At 41.2% G+C, this 12,503-nt stretch overlaps 1 protein-coding gene and 2 long non-coding RNA genes across 5 annotated transcripts; 1 reads left to right on the top strand and 2 right to left on the bottom strand.

The window, feature by feature from the left end:
• Positions 1–1,295: 1,295 nt before the first annotated feature.
• Positions 1,296–11,917, top strand: clu (clustered mitochondria protein homolog). 3 transcript variants are annotated; one of them, XM_022836462.2, is made up of 10 exons: positions 1,296–1,607; positions 4,983–5,324; positions 5,523–5,842; positions 6,046–6,311; positions 6,432–7,390; positions 7,562–8,964; positions 9,184–9,375; positions 9,623–9,820; positions 10,260–10,399; positions 10,785–11,917. In XM_022836462.2, exons 1-10 carry the CDS (start codon positions 1,517–1,519, stop codon positions 10,960–10,962), a joined length of 4,089 nt encoding a protein of 1,362 aa, XP_022692197.1. In that variant the 5' UTR covers positions 1,296–1,516; the 3' UTR covers positions 10,963–11,917. The 3 variants fall into 3 exon arrangements, with proteins under 3 accessions (XP_022692197.1, XP_022692198.1, XP_086825155.1); XM_022836463.2 differs by having other exon boundaries at positions 4,986–5,324; XM_086969029.1 differs by lacking the exon at positions 1,296–1,607 and adding an exon at positions 1,621–1,682 and having other exon boundaries at positions 4,986–5,324.
• Positions 4,780–5,696, bottom strand: LOC111262309 (uncharacterized). The gene is made up of 2 exons (XR_002681510.2): positions 5,568–5,696; positions 4,780–4,991 (listed from the first exon to the last, which is right to left on the bottom strand). It is a non-coding gene; the product is annotated as an uncharacterized LOC111262309 (long non-coding RNA).
• Positions 9,265–10,778, bottom strand: LOC147753224 (uncharacterized). The gene is made up of 3 exons (XR_015311878.1): positions 10,654–10,778; positions 9,647–9,808; positions 9,265–9,393 (listed from the first exon to the last, which is right to left on the bottom strand). It is a non-coding gene; the product is annotated as an uncharacterized LOC147753224 (long non-coding RNA).
• Positions 11,918–12,503: the final 586 nt, after the last annotated feature.

Raw genomic sequence — 12,503 nt, forward strand, 5'->3', positions numbered from 1 at the left:
ATGGTTGAATGAGTAACGGTAACGGTTTTCCTTTACTTTTGTTCTTGTTGAATTTTTCGCTTGTGGTTGGTCAAGGGTCACATACCGTTAGAAACCAGTTCTTTGGCGATACGCAAATATGATGGCAACAGCCAGCAAAAAAAAGCTTCTACGCGAAACTAATTAACATTTTTCGATAGTATATATGATGTTCGATCGTTAACAGATGAAAGATTCGAGAGAAAAGAATATAAAAAAAGGACAGTTATTTGTTTGACCCTGAAATGTTTAGGTTGCTGATAGGAAAGGCTATTTAGTTGCATGAACAGATTTACAAATGCACAATTTTTGCTACCCTGCTCTAGATATCAGATATCGGACTCAGTCGGTGTCGCTAACAGTAGGCTGAGCCAATTTTGCTGAATAAATCATTGATCACTTTAGCCGGTTTCAGTTACTTCTCTGCAAAGGACCGGCTTTTGATAGGTGTTCCTAGCATCCAATAAGCCTAAGCTTCTCGAAAGATGGAAGGCTAGCGATCCTGTAGGAGCTTTCGTGGTCCGCACTATATGAAATTCGAAAGGTATGTTTCGTATTTCTACAAAAGCTAAAAATTCAGCTATTAATGAGGCCAGATTGCAGCTAGTTAGCCAACCGTAGTATTTAAAAAATAAATTTATTAGTGCTAGGAGTAATCAGTACTAAAATGAACTGTCATTGAATATTATTAAGGTATTTTTAAACGGGTTGATATGTAGAATACATGTTAAAAATAATCACGTGATAAAAAAATATAATGAAGCTATGTAGTCATAATAAATTGCTTAATCTACATAAGAATAGTAAAAAAGAAAAGGGCATTTAGATGTTAAATAGCGTGCTAAAAAACTACTTCACCATAGTTTCCAAACTTGTAGCTTATCAGCTAAACCGTTATTCGACTAGAATTATATTATTGTAGATATCTTATCCTTCGAACAGCTTCATGTAGAGTGCAAAAAATAATTAAAAATATCTTATTTGTTTCAATCTCAAGTCAGCATTCCAAAATTTTGAGCTGAGACAAAACCAGTACACTCAGAAATATTGATACATCCCAGTTTTCGGTACTGTTATTCCAGACAGCTTTAAGCAGTTCAAAACGTTAGCTGCATCTTTCAGCTGCTGTCCAATTACTATCATTTCGCCCTCAAGCCTGATTAATATCCACTTCGATTGTCTCTCACCTACTAACACGGTCAAATTTGCCCGCCATCAACAGACAGCACCAACAGTCGCTCTTTATCCGCGCCCTGAATCCGTACGCGCTATCAGCGATTAGTCCCCCACGAGCTCTGCTTTTAGTCGAGCTGTGCTGTGTGCTAGAACGCTTCGACGAGCGGACACGTGCTGTACGCTGTTTCGCTCTGTGTGTGAAATTGCCGTTGCGTGAAACGTCGTTGGGTCGGTTTTGGTGTGGCGCGAGACGGTCCCAATTACCCCTGCAATTGTATCGTACGAAAGAGTTCAGTGGATTTCGGCCAACCGCATAGTGGAGATGACTGAGAAACGGGTTGACGCCGTTGGCAAAGGCCAATCAGCGCACGTCGATGCCCGTCAACCGCCTGCGGAAACCGTGACCCCCAAAGGTGAGACCCGAACGACTCTTTGCGCGGATCCCGAGAACAGGAAGGCCAATAGATCTTTTATGGTGGATGAGTAACGTAAGTATTTACGTTTAGCTCAGACTAAACGACCTGTGTGATATCGTCCTGCGTTGACTTTGGCTGTCGCCGGCATAGCGAGCTGTTTTATCTCTTTGGAGTATTCTGTTCCTGGTTAAACATTGGCAGCAGGGTACGACGACTTTAGGCAAGCGAAAAAATGCTGGACTGTTGATTATATCATGAATGCTTCTGTTGTCGCTGGTGTTGTGAAAATATTTAAGAGTTTCAAGTGGCTTGTAAAGTGATAAACGTTCGTCTGGTTAACCTTCCATTGTTCAGTATTTGATGCTATTCTAAGCTGTGCCTAAGAACAGCTCATTTGCTAGTGCCTCGCCGATAGCTCGCGCACCGTATTAAGCCTTAGAGAAGACGTAACGACTCGCACCGAAGCCAACCATTAAATAGCTTCGTGCAAACAATTACTTGTACTACTGTTATCAAAATTAATCGTGAAGCTTTTACCCAAATCGCATAGATTGCCGACGCCAAAACTGTTTGTGTTACATCTCTAGAAAACTTAACTACGGCGCGGTTCAACTTTTATTTTTCTACTGACTATGTATCATATTACACTTATATATTACGGCCGTCATAGTAAAGATTTTTAATTTGCCACTACCATTTTGTCATCATTATTAGTAATAGTGTTGATTTCTAAAATTATTAACGAGCTATGTATGTAGGGGCAGTTAGTAAGTACGCAACGTTGTTTTATGAACGCTCCTTCTGCTATCTGGTAATCTGAGAAGTCCAAAGACATGCGTTTTTTTCACAGTGTCTTCGTGAGTTATTTGATTTTTTGATTAAAACCTTCAGCTACAGCAACAAACACCATGAAGAATGTTTATCACGAGAATTTGAGTTCCACTATTTGTCGGTTTGTTTTCATTATAGGTCGAACCATAGCGAGTTGTTCCGTAGCTTTGTGCGCGCATTAATTTATGCGGTTTTGTGTGCACACACTCATGAATATGCTGCTGGCTTCGAAACAGAGTGAAGTAGATGAATGTCGGTTTTTGCTAATGCCACTCAATTGCTTGAAACTTCCTTGATCTCACGTGTGCCTGCGTCGTGCTCCTCTGTTCACGATGATTAGTTGGGCAATCTTTATCCATCACACGATAACGGTGACTCGCGATAGAACTCTACGATAGTTGACGGATGTGGACGCCGGTAGATCTCGTATATTCGATGGGTTTGACGAGATGTTGAAAATGGTCTCGGATCGGCAAATAGTTATGGAAATCGTCTGTCAGAACTGTATTGCATGTCTGAAGTGCAAAGAAAATCTTATGGTCGACGCATTGTGGAGCACTGTCTGTTGCCTATAGCTGTGTCTGGGACGTAGATGCGTCACGATCTATAGTTGTCCCGCCAGCTGCTCTTGTTCGTCTTTACCGAAAGCAATCGATACGAAATAGAAACAATTTTTAAATGAAATAGGTATGGGCATCCGATCTGGTTGTTAGATTAGCTTCCAGTGGTATGCGGCTCTCAAGTAGAATTAAGGCTACATTTCTCTGTCACGAAATTAGGTTTTCTCATTGAGACGTCTATAATGCTACTAAACAGTTATTCGCAATACCGACGTACTGCGACAAATTGAGAGCAACGTCATTCGGTTTCTAGTGAAGTGTTATTCTCTGTTTGATCAAGATTTCATTGTCTTGCTCTATCCTATTTCTCCCATACCGATTCTTCCGGACGCCGCTAATCTATCCATTAACTCTTTTGCGTTTTACTGGGTTAAGTTTTCATAGAAATGTGATCTGATCACCAGCAATAAGATATAGTTGAAACACGTCTGTTACCTTAACCGGATTTTTTTTTCTGCCTCCTTTGGCTCCTTGCTGTGTCTCTCTTGTCTAGACCTGCAGCCGTTTAATCTATTTTAGATTTAAATCATCACGACGCATTTTCCGTATGTACTAATCTCTCTTATGAAGTAGCGCGTCTCTTACATTTGTCGTGATTTTTTGAGCTGTGATCCTTCACCAGTGTTTGCCAGCAAACTGTAAAGGTTAGGTCACACTAGCGCATTGTCAAAAAGGTGAACATGCTGCCTAACCTGACGTATATCAACTATGCCTAAGTGCTATCGAGAAAGAGAAACGGGTCTTTGCTCAAGAGGCTTCGGGGGCACCCGATTTTGTCATTAACGTCGAAATGAAGTTTTTAAATAACAGTAGAAAATTCGGCTAACTTTTATCCTAACTGCTCTACAAATTAAGGAAATAGCAATTAATGGCGTTGTCATGGTAATAATTGCGGTGAATACTATTGTTATTTTGAAAGCATATATTGGCACGTACTTTCTGCCGTATCTTTTGAGATAATCAGCTCATCTCGACATATGCTACTAACAACCTAACGAAGAATTGGTTGTTAGGGCTTCACTTTTGTTAGGCATTCATTCACATTATTAGCACCCTTTTGATTTGGGGGCTTTTGATTTATTAGATTATTTCGTTACCATAACAATCTTCACGTGAACGTGGTTCTGCATATTTTCACTTTGGGCCTATTGCTATTCAAATTTGTTGAAGTATGTACCGGTATTAACTGAGCGATGTAAACTTGGCCAAGTTTATTCCAGTGCGTACCATTATGTCGTTATTTGCAGAAAATGGTTATGTGCTACTCGTTCGTTTAAATTTAAATGCCATTTAATAATGAAATTTAAATGCCATAGAAGGCTGCCATACGATACGCATGAAAAAAAAACCTCCTTTGCTGTTTGAGCTCGATCCGCAGGTTTGGCGGTGTCTCGGTGCGCTCAATTCACTACGGCTGTCTACCTTCTAAAGGCTGACTTTATCTATTATACTTTTGTCGACCTTTAGCTTGGTGACTCATAGTGTGCGTTTTTGCGCTATATTAAGGCTGAAGATCTGATTTATAGCGCTACTTTTTATTCGCATCATGCCGCGCATACATAATGAATACAATGAAGTTATGTATATAATAGGCAAATTATATTACATTAGTGAGTGCACACAACTTGATCCTCTTCCTTCTAAGCTGCAAATGCTGGGACACTTCCGATGTCTTCATTTGGCGTGAAGAAACAATTTATTAATAAAAGACTAAAATGTCCATGAATTCAAATTTACGTGTTTATTAGCTAAAGCTGCACTGTAACCAACGTATTTTCTTTAGGATTCCAAACCGATTTCATATGATGACCTACAGACAAAGCTTACTTAAATAGATGATATAATTAGGAATCTGCAACATCATTTCTGTGAATATAAGCATGAGCTGACGTTGTGTTTTCCTTATTCGTTCGTTCGTTAGCAGATGAACCTGCAATTAGTCAAAAAGACATCCATCCATCGTTAGGAAATGGCGGTAAAGAAATCCCAAATGAGACTGGTGAGGAGAACGGACTTGTCGAAGTGCCATTTACTATTAACATTGAGTTGCCACAGGACAACTCGAATTCATCTAAGATGGTTCAGCTCAGCGTATCGCCAATGGAGCTTGTCCAGGAATTGCATCAGCGCCTTATGGATATGCAAGATACGTGTCACAGAACGTGTTTCCAGCTGACATTCGACGGCAATACTCTCGACAATTTTGTTGAACTAAAGACTATTGAGAATCTTAAAGAAGGAAGTACCATTAAACTTGTCGAAGGTGGGTAAGCATACGCGTCGCCTTGAATTTTTTACTTTTCCTTCCTAATAATAATAAATGTAATAATAATATTGCAGCTGAAGCCACAATAAAAGTATTAAAATAATAGTAACCTGGTAATAAATATTATAAAAAGCATTTTTCTACGAATAGGACACATATACATATGTGACGTATGTGAAACGTTCAATCCTTTAGAGCCTTACACTCAACGCAAAGCGAGGATTCATGTGCGACACGTACGTGACCTGGCGCAGTCGCTTTCACAAGCTGAGGCCTACTCGGGGCAGGATCTCGGTTCGCCGTCGTTTCTATCTGTACTCACTGGCGGCGATGTCTTCGCGTCATTACGTGGAGTCGACCCAAACAAAAGCGTTCAGCACGATCGTGACGTGGATTGTACGCCGCCTGCGCATGTCATACCACCCACATCACCTGCGCAAAATGCCAATGGCCAGCAAACTACGATTCGTGAACCTCCGCTGGCCGCACTTTTACTAGAAACTGAGGAACAGACCGTTAGTATAAATACGATATTTCTAATTTTCTGCCGTTGGTCTAACTCTGTCATTAGGTTGTAAATAGAGTATCATCTGTTTTGTTTTGCGGTCAGTTTACTATAATCGAACTTTCTTTAACCAAGTTTTTATAAGTGAGAGATGTTGATTTCGATTAGCGAAATGATGCAATTCTACTTCTTAGATTATTTTTTGGGTTTTAGAAAAAATTGCAAGCTCTGAAAACGTTTACGCTGAGTGGCTGGAACCCGCCACCGGGACCACGGAAGCTTCGTGGTGATTTGCTGTACCTGTACGTAACAACTCTTGAGGACAAAAACTTTCACATCACTTCTTCTACGAAAGGCTTCTTTGTCAACTACTCAACTGAAAATTCTTTTGACCCGAAGCGACAAGGACAACTTGGCAAAGGATCACAGATTTACCACTCACTTGTTGATCTTCTGAATTGCCTGAGCCCTGGTTTCAAGTATGTGTTTGAACTCAATGAATCATAATCTCTATATCAGCGAAAAATTACACATACCGCTCGAGTTGAAGTTTTGAGTTGTACTAAGTTGCACTGGTCATTGTGAAACTTTCTTTTTAGGAAAAATTTCGCTCAAATCCAGAAAATCCGTTGTGCGCGCAACGATCTCGAACGCGTATTGACACCCTATCAAGTCCACAGCTGGCTGGCGCCCGCCCTAGATCATTCACTAGATGCGATTCGCGCAGAAGATGCGTCAGCGTTTAAGCTAGGCTACGAGGAGCAGATTCCTGGCCAAACGCGAGACTGGAATGACGAATTGCAGTCTACAAAAGAACTGCCTCGGCAAGGTCTTGCCCAACGTGTATTGCGCGAGCGCGCAGTATTCAAGGTGTACGCCGATTTTGTTGCTGCCGCGACTCGGGGCGCTGTCGCTGTCGTTGAAGGCAATGTGTTGGCTTTAAATCCGGGAGAAGAATTCCGTTCGCAAATGTTCATCTGGAACAACATTTTTTTTTCACTTGGCTTTGATGTCAGGGACCATTATGCTCGGGTTGGGGGAGATGCGGCTGCCCACGTAGCTCTGGCCAATGATCTTAAAGGTGTTCAGGCATATTTCGACGCCGACGTTGATGGCCTACACACACTTGGTACAGTAGTCGTCGATTATCGTGGATATCGTGTAATGGCGCAGTCGATTATTCCGGGAATTCTCGAAAAGGAACAAGATCAGTCGGTGGTGTATGGGTCGATTGACTCTGGCAAGACCGTTGTGTCCCACCCGAAATATGAAGAACTCCTAGGCGCGGCTGCGTCGACGATTAAGGTGCAACCGCACGAGGTGCTGAATACCGAAGGCGACGCTGTATCGCTAGCTTCGTCTATCGAATGCAAGGGCATCGTTGGTGATGATGGACGTCATTATATTCTTGATCTTATGCGTACGTTCCCTCCAGATGTGAACTATCTACAACAAGACTTTGTCGAACTGCCGAAAGAGCTTCGTGAAATGGGCTTCCCTAAGCAACAACGCCACAAGCTTGCTTCGCTTCGAAACGAGCTTATTGAACAATTTGTCGGTGAGTAGACCTATGTTGTTTATCGCAGTATATCGGTACCAGAACTACCTACTAAAATCACGAAGCTTAAATACTTTATATTAAAATTTAAATTTAGTAGGGCATGATCAGCAAAGGAATTCATTGGATAAATCACTACCAGCTTTTGCCATTTGCATACTTATATTTCAGAACAAAAATATATGCTCTTTGTCAAGAACGTCGCTATGCAGTACCATAATCTGGATAAGGAGAATAATGACGCAAATACCGAGGAAAATAGGAAGGTTACTGGCGACAAAGATAAGAGGAAAGACAATGCAGATAAGGTAAAAAAGGCCGAAGCTATTGGAACACGCGAGGATGAGCAAACATCCGAAGAGGAAGCCGCGCAAAAACAGGACATTGTTCGTCGGGCAGCCCAAGCTGTAAATTCCTTAAAAGAAGACGAATTTTGGATTCGTTTCAACGCTGATGCCTTCCTCGATCACATAAGCATGGCTCAATCTGAGACTCTGACCAAGGAACGTGCGCTGATTGTCGAAGCGGCAGAATTCCTAGTTAATACGCAGATTCCTGCTTTGATCCGTGAGGCAGTGGAACACGGGACTTTCATTCTTGACGGTACAACTCTCACTGGGGCGCTACATAGCAAGGGCATTAATGTACGATACCTCGGCCTTTTCGCCAAATGTGTTGCAGCCGAAGAGCGCCTGTCGTATTTGTATCGCATTTGCATGCAAGAAATGATTTGTCGATCTGCCAAGCATATCTTTGTTGGTTATATGCAGTCGGTAGAAGGCCAGTTCATAGCTCAAGCCGTGGCCCACTTTCTGAATTGCTTGCTTAGTGCGAAACTGGCCCCGAATTTTGTGCCAGCTTGCACTGTCGTCGGATCTTCAGGTGGAGGTCGAGGTAGCAAAGGAAAACATAAGAGAGGCAGAGGTACCCAGAGCCCTACCTCGACGGCCCAATCCGGATTAACTGGCTCTGCTGGCGGCAGTAACGCTATTGACTGGCTGACAGTTACCCCGAAAACACTATTCGCGTTAATTAAAGGAGAAATGAAGGACTATTTCGACTTCGACGACGAGAGCAACTCGTTTGATACCCTTTATTCTCACTACGATGTATCTCGCATAGCGTTGATGCGGGCGTTCTGTATGCGCGTCGGTATACAGGTGCTGCAGAAAAATTATCAGCTCTCGACCGGACTAAGTAACGGTGCCATATGCGAGGACGACATCGTGAACTTGTTCCCCATTGTAAAACATATGGAACCAAGGGCAACAGACGCTTTCCGCTTTTATTTGACGGCGCAGAGTAAAATCCAACAGGGTTATCTTAAAGATGGATTCGAACTGATAGCTGAATCTTTGCAGCTGATGAACCAGGTATACGGTCCGATGCATCATGAAATTGTACAGTGTCTGCGATTGCTTGCTCGGCTTTCGTACATCATGGGCGACCATGAGGCAGCTTTAGGTCAGCAACAGCGAGCGGTTATCATGTCTGAAAGGGTAAACGGCTTCGATAGCCCACAAACCATCCAAGAGTACGGAAGTCTTGCACTCTATGCCTTCGCATGTGGACAGGTTTGTCTTATTAGCAATCTATCGAGCACATTTAATATCAATTTCAACACGTATATTTTGGGGTTTAGTTGAGCGGTATAGATCGTTGTTTGGCATGGCGTTTTATCAATAACATTTAATTTACGGTAGACTTCAGTTGTCTCTTTTTATGGCTCTTATGTTGTTAATTTAATAAAGTCTAAATAAGTGATTTTTTGCCCTACCTTACTCTGTTCATAGGTTCCGACGACATTGATGGTGTTATACCGTATGCGTTATCTAATGCTAGTCGTCTGCGGAGAGAAGCACCCAGAAATGGCTACCTTAGACGCTAATATCGGCCTCGTTCTTTACGCTCTCCGACAGCATGAATTTGCGCTCAGTTTCTTGGAGAGCTCTTTACGTCTTCATTTAACCTTCTATGGAAATAAGGTACGCTGGTGATACATCCTAATAAAAATTTAAGTTTCGTTATTTCCTAATGTAAATAAAACTTGCACCATTTACGGATGTAGCTTAATTTACTAGTAGGTGTACGACGATGAGGATGCGGTGAAAGGCATACCATCTATTTTTAAAAGTAACCCGTATATAGCGTTATGAACATGTCGTGTTTCTCGTGGTATACTGTTGCTTGTTAATCACTACGAATTGCGCTTCGACAAATGTCCTATTTTAGTCGATGAAGACAGCTCTAGCTTACCACTTGGTAGCTAGAACGCAATCCTGTCTTGGTGACTTCCGAGGTGCCCTCAAAAACGAACGTGAGACTTACGCCATCTATCGGACAATTCTTGGTGATGCACACGAAAGGACCAAAGAAAGCTCCGAGTGCCTTCGACATTTAACACAGCAAGCTGTAGTGCTGCAAAAACAGGTAGTAGATTTCTCTATCAAATCAGTTTGTCTGTTAGCTTGGAAGTATATATATATTTACTTGATAGCACTCTTGTGATATAAAGGTTGAAATGGGCTGGTTGTGAAGAAAGTTCTTTAATTCTTGACGACTTTTCTTTGTCTATATCTGTAGTACACAGGTGCGTTTTTAGGCAACAGTAATTTTTTCAATTAACAATTATGCAGCGGCTGTCCATACAATAAACTGTATGATTAAAAAGTATCCATTAGTACTATGGAACGCAGACCGAGACTTTACGCTGATGACTTTGACTTTTTGATGATGTGTGTTAGGATGTAACTCACCTAAATATTTGGGTTTAGCTTATGATACTGTTAAGAAGATACTGTTATTATCTTAACTTTTCCTACGGTATATCACAACAATACTTTCTCATATCTTCGTTTTCATTCAAAAGATTAACGAACTGAGCGACAATGCCAACATGCCTAAGAATGCGAATAAAGTTCTACCCCCAATTTACGTGACGCCTCCGCCAATGGCTAACGTACTTGAGCTTCTAAATATCATCAACGGATTCATCTTTGTACAAATCAGGTACGCCACTTCGCTGAATGTACTCTAAAATGATGCTCTTTTAGCACATGTGTATCGATTTAAGGTAGTGCATAAACCTATATTCAATTGAGAAAATATTGCAAGATAACTGCGCCGTCTATACCGAGACACGGATAGTCACTGTTCATCCTTGTTGTTTACTACGTGAGTTTAAAGGTTCAACTTTTACGCTAAACGGCACTCAGTATTTGTTATTTATGGCTTGTGCACTGCGTTTATCCATATAGCATTACCACTGATAGGGCGGCTTAAGTACGAACACTCAGTGTCTTGCAGTACCAGTGTATCCACATGACGTTCAAGTGCCTGCCAGCTTGGATCAACCGAATGATGTTAATTTTATTTATTTTTCTTTTGGTTTTAGCCCGGCCGAAATTGAGGCTTTGCGCGCTGAGCTCGCTAAAAAGACTACCCAAGAAAATGGCACATCGAACCATACGACAACCGAGGTGCAGAACGCAACGGCCGGCCCTACGATCCAGACAGCGCACAAAAGCGCGGGTTCAGACAAGGCACAACCTAAAATTCAGAAGGTGGTTTAGGTTTAACAGATGGAGACAAAAAACGAATTCACTGGCACTAGATTATGTCACTGAGGTCATAGTGAGCCCAGTCGATCCAACGATCTTCATGCACACTATTTAGCTCCAGTGTTCCATGTCACCTTTCGCAGGTGGCTCTAAGCAGTTACCGTTAAATTCTGTTAATGCAATAACAATTGAAGTCGATTCGTACGACTAAATTTGTTGGTGGGAAGCGTCTCTTTGCCAAACAGCGGGGCGCGAGAATTTCAAATAGTGGCACAAGCAGCCTACCTACATTTTTCGTTCTGGTCAAAGACGGTTATAGTGCTAAGTTACATTTGTAGTCGGTGTGGTTTTAGTTCACCCTTATTCTATATGTGTGATGTTAGTAGCCGAGAGTTGGTTTAAACATTCGTATGTTTAAAGAAACATGTAACGAAAGGTAGGTTTTATTTGAAAGCATTACTTTTTTTAGAATGAACTCTTAAGCAGGTTTGGCTGACGTTAACTGTAAATTTTTGAAGTTTTGGTGGAGGTTTAGCCGAGAGAAGTGTACCTCTTAATAAATTTTTTTGGGACCTAAGCTTTCTTACGTGGACAAGGTTTGAGAACGAAGCAGCTTTATCATGCACAGCAATAAGATGACGGCCTTTCACCAGTGGTAAAATCGTACACTAATCAAATCTATTGTATTTACAAAGTGCATGCAAATTTTTAGTACCATTATAATGGACGAACATTATCTTTTGAAATAGGTATTTACATTGTTTTACTACCCCTCAGACTCTTACGGCTTTGTCCCGTGGACCGCTGTGTGACAGTAGTTGATCAATTCGTTGGTAAATTGTTGCTACTATACCTCGCTTGAACCTGTAAAGCATAGAACAGTTCGTTATTACCTCATACCGTCATTCACTCAACGCATATTCTTTCGCCTATCAGACAACTATAATAATAAATTATTTCTAAATGACATTAGCAATTTTGCGCAGACGCAATACGGTGCTAAAATCGGAGACCTGATCAAAAATAGGCAAGTCAATGGGAAAAGCTGTATTAGAGCGAACGACAGGATCGACAGAAATGTTAAATGAGGTAGACTAATAGAAACGGCTATAGTAAATGCAACATTTTTCCACGTAAACGTTTAACGTCAAATAGTCAGTGTAGGTATATCAGTTACCTCTACATTAATAGATCCCTTTTCTCAGAGCGCCACCTAACGGTTTCTAATTTCTAAAGTGGTTGAATTCTTGCCCAGTTGTTTTTACAGGTATAAAAGCCAAAACCGCTAAATTAATGTAATTTGTCTTTCGACGAAGGGGGTATCCTTCGTCGAAAACTGAAAAAAAATATGTCTCGAAAATATGCGCAATAGGTAGCAGAAAAACGAAATCTTTTATTAACTTCACCACTTATGTGGGGGTTCTAAACATTGTTGTTGGCGGTAGCCATTATCATTGTTCATTATCTATACTACTACTATTGTTATTATTATTATTACAGCAACTAATATTAGTCATGACCTCTATTACTACTTTCTAGACCTTATATATATA

This window comes from Varroa jacobsoni, unplaced genomic scaffold (assembly GCF_002532875.2).
Source record: "Varroa jacobsoni isolate VJ856 unplaced genomic scaffold, vjacob_1.0 scaffold_644, whole genome shotgun sequence".
Taxonomy (NCBI): domain Eukaryota; kingdom Metazoa; phylum Arthropoda; class Arachnida; order Mesostigmata; family Varroidae; genus Varroa; species Varroa jacobsoni.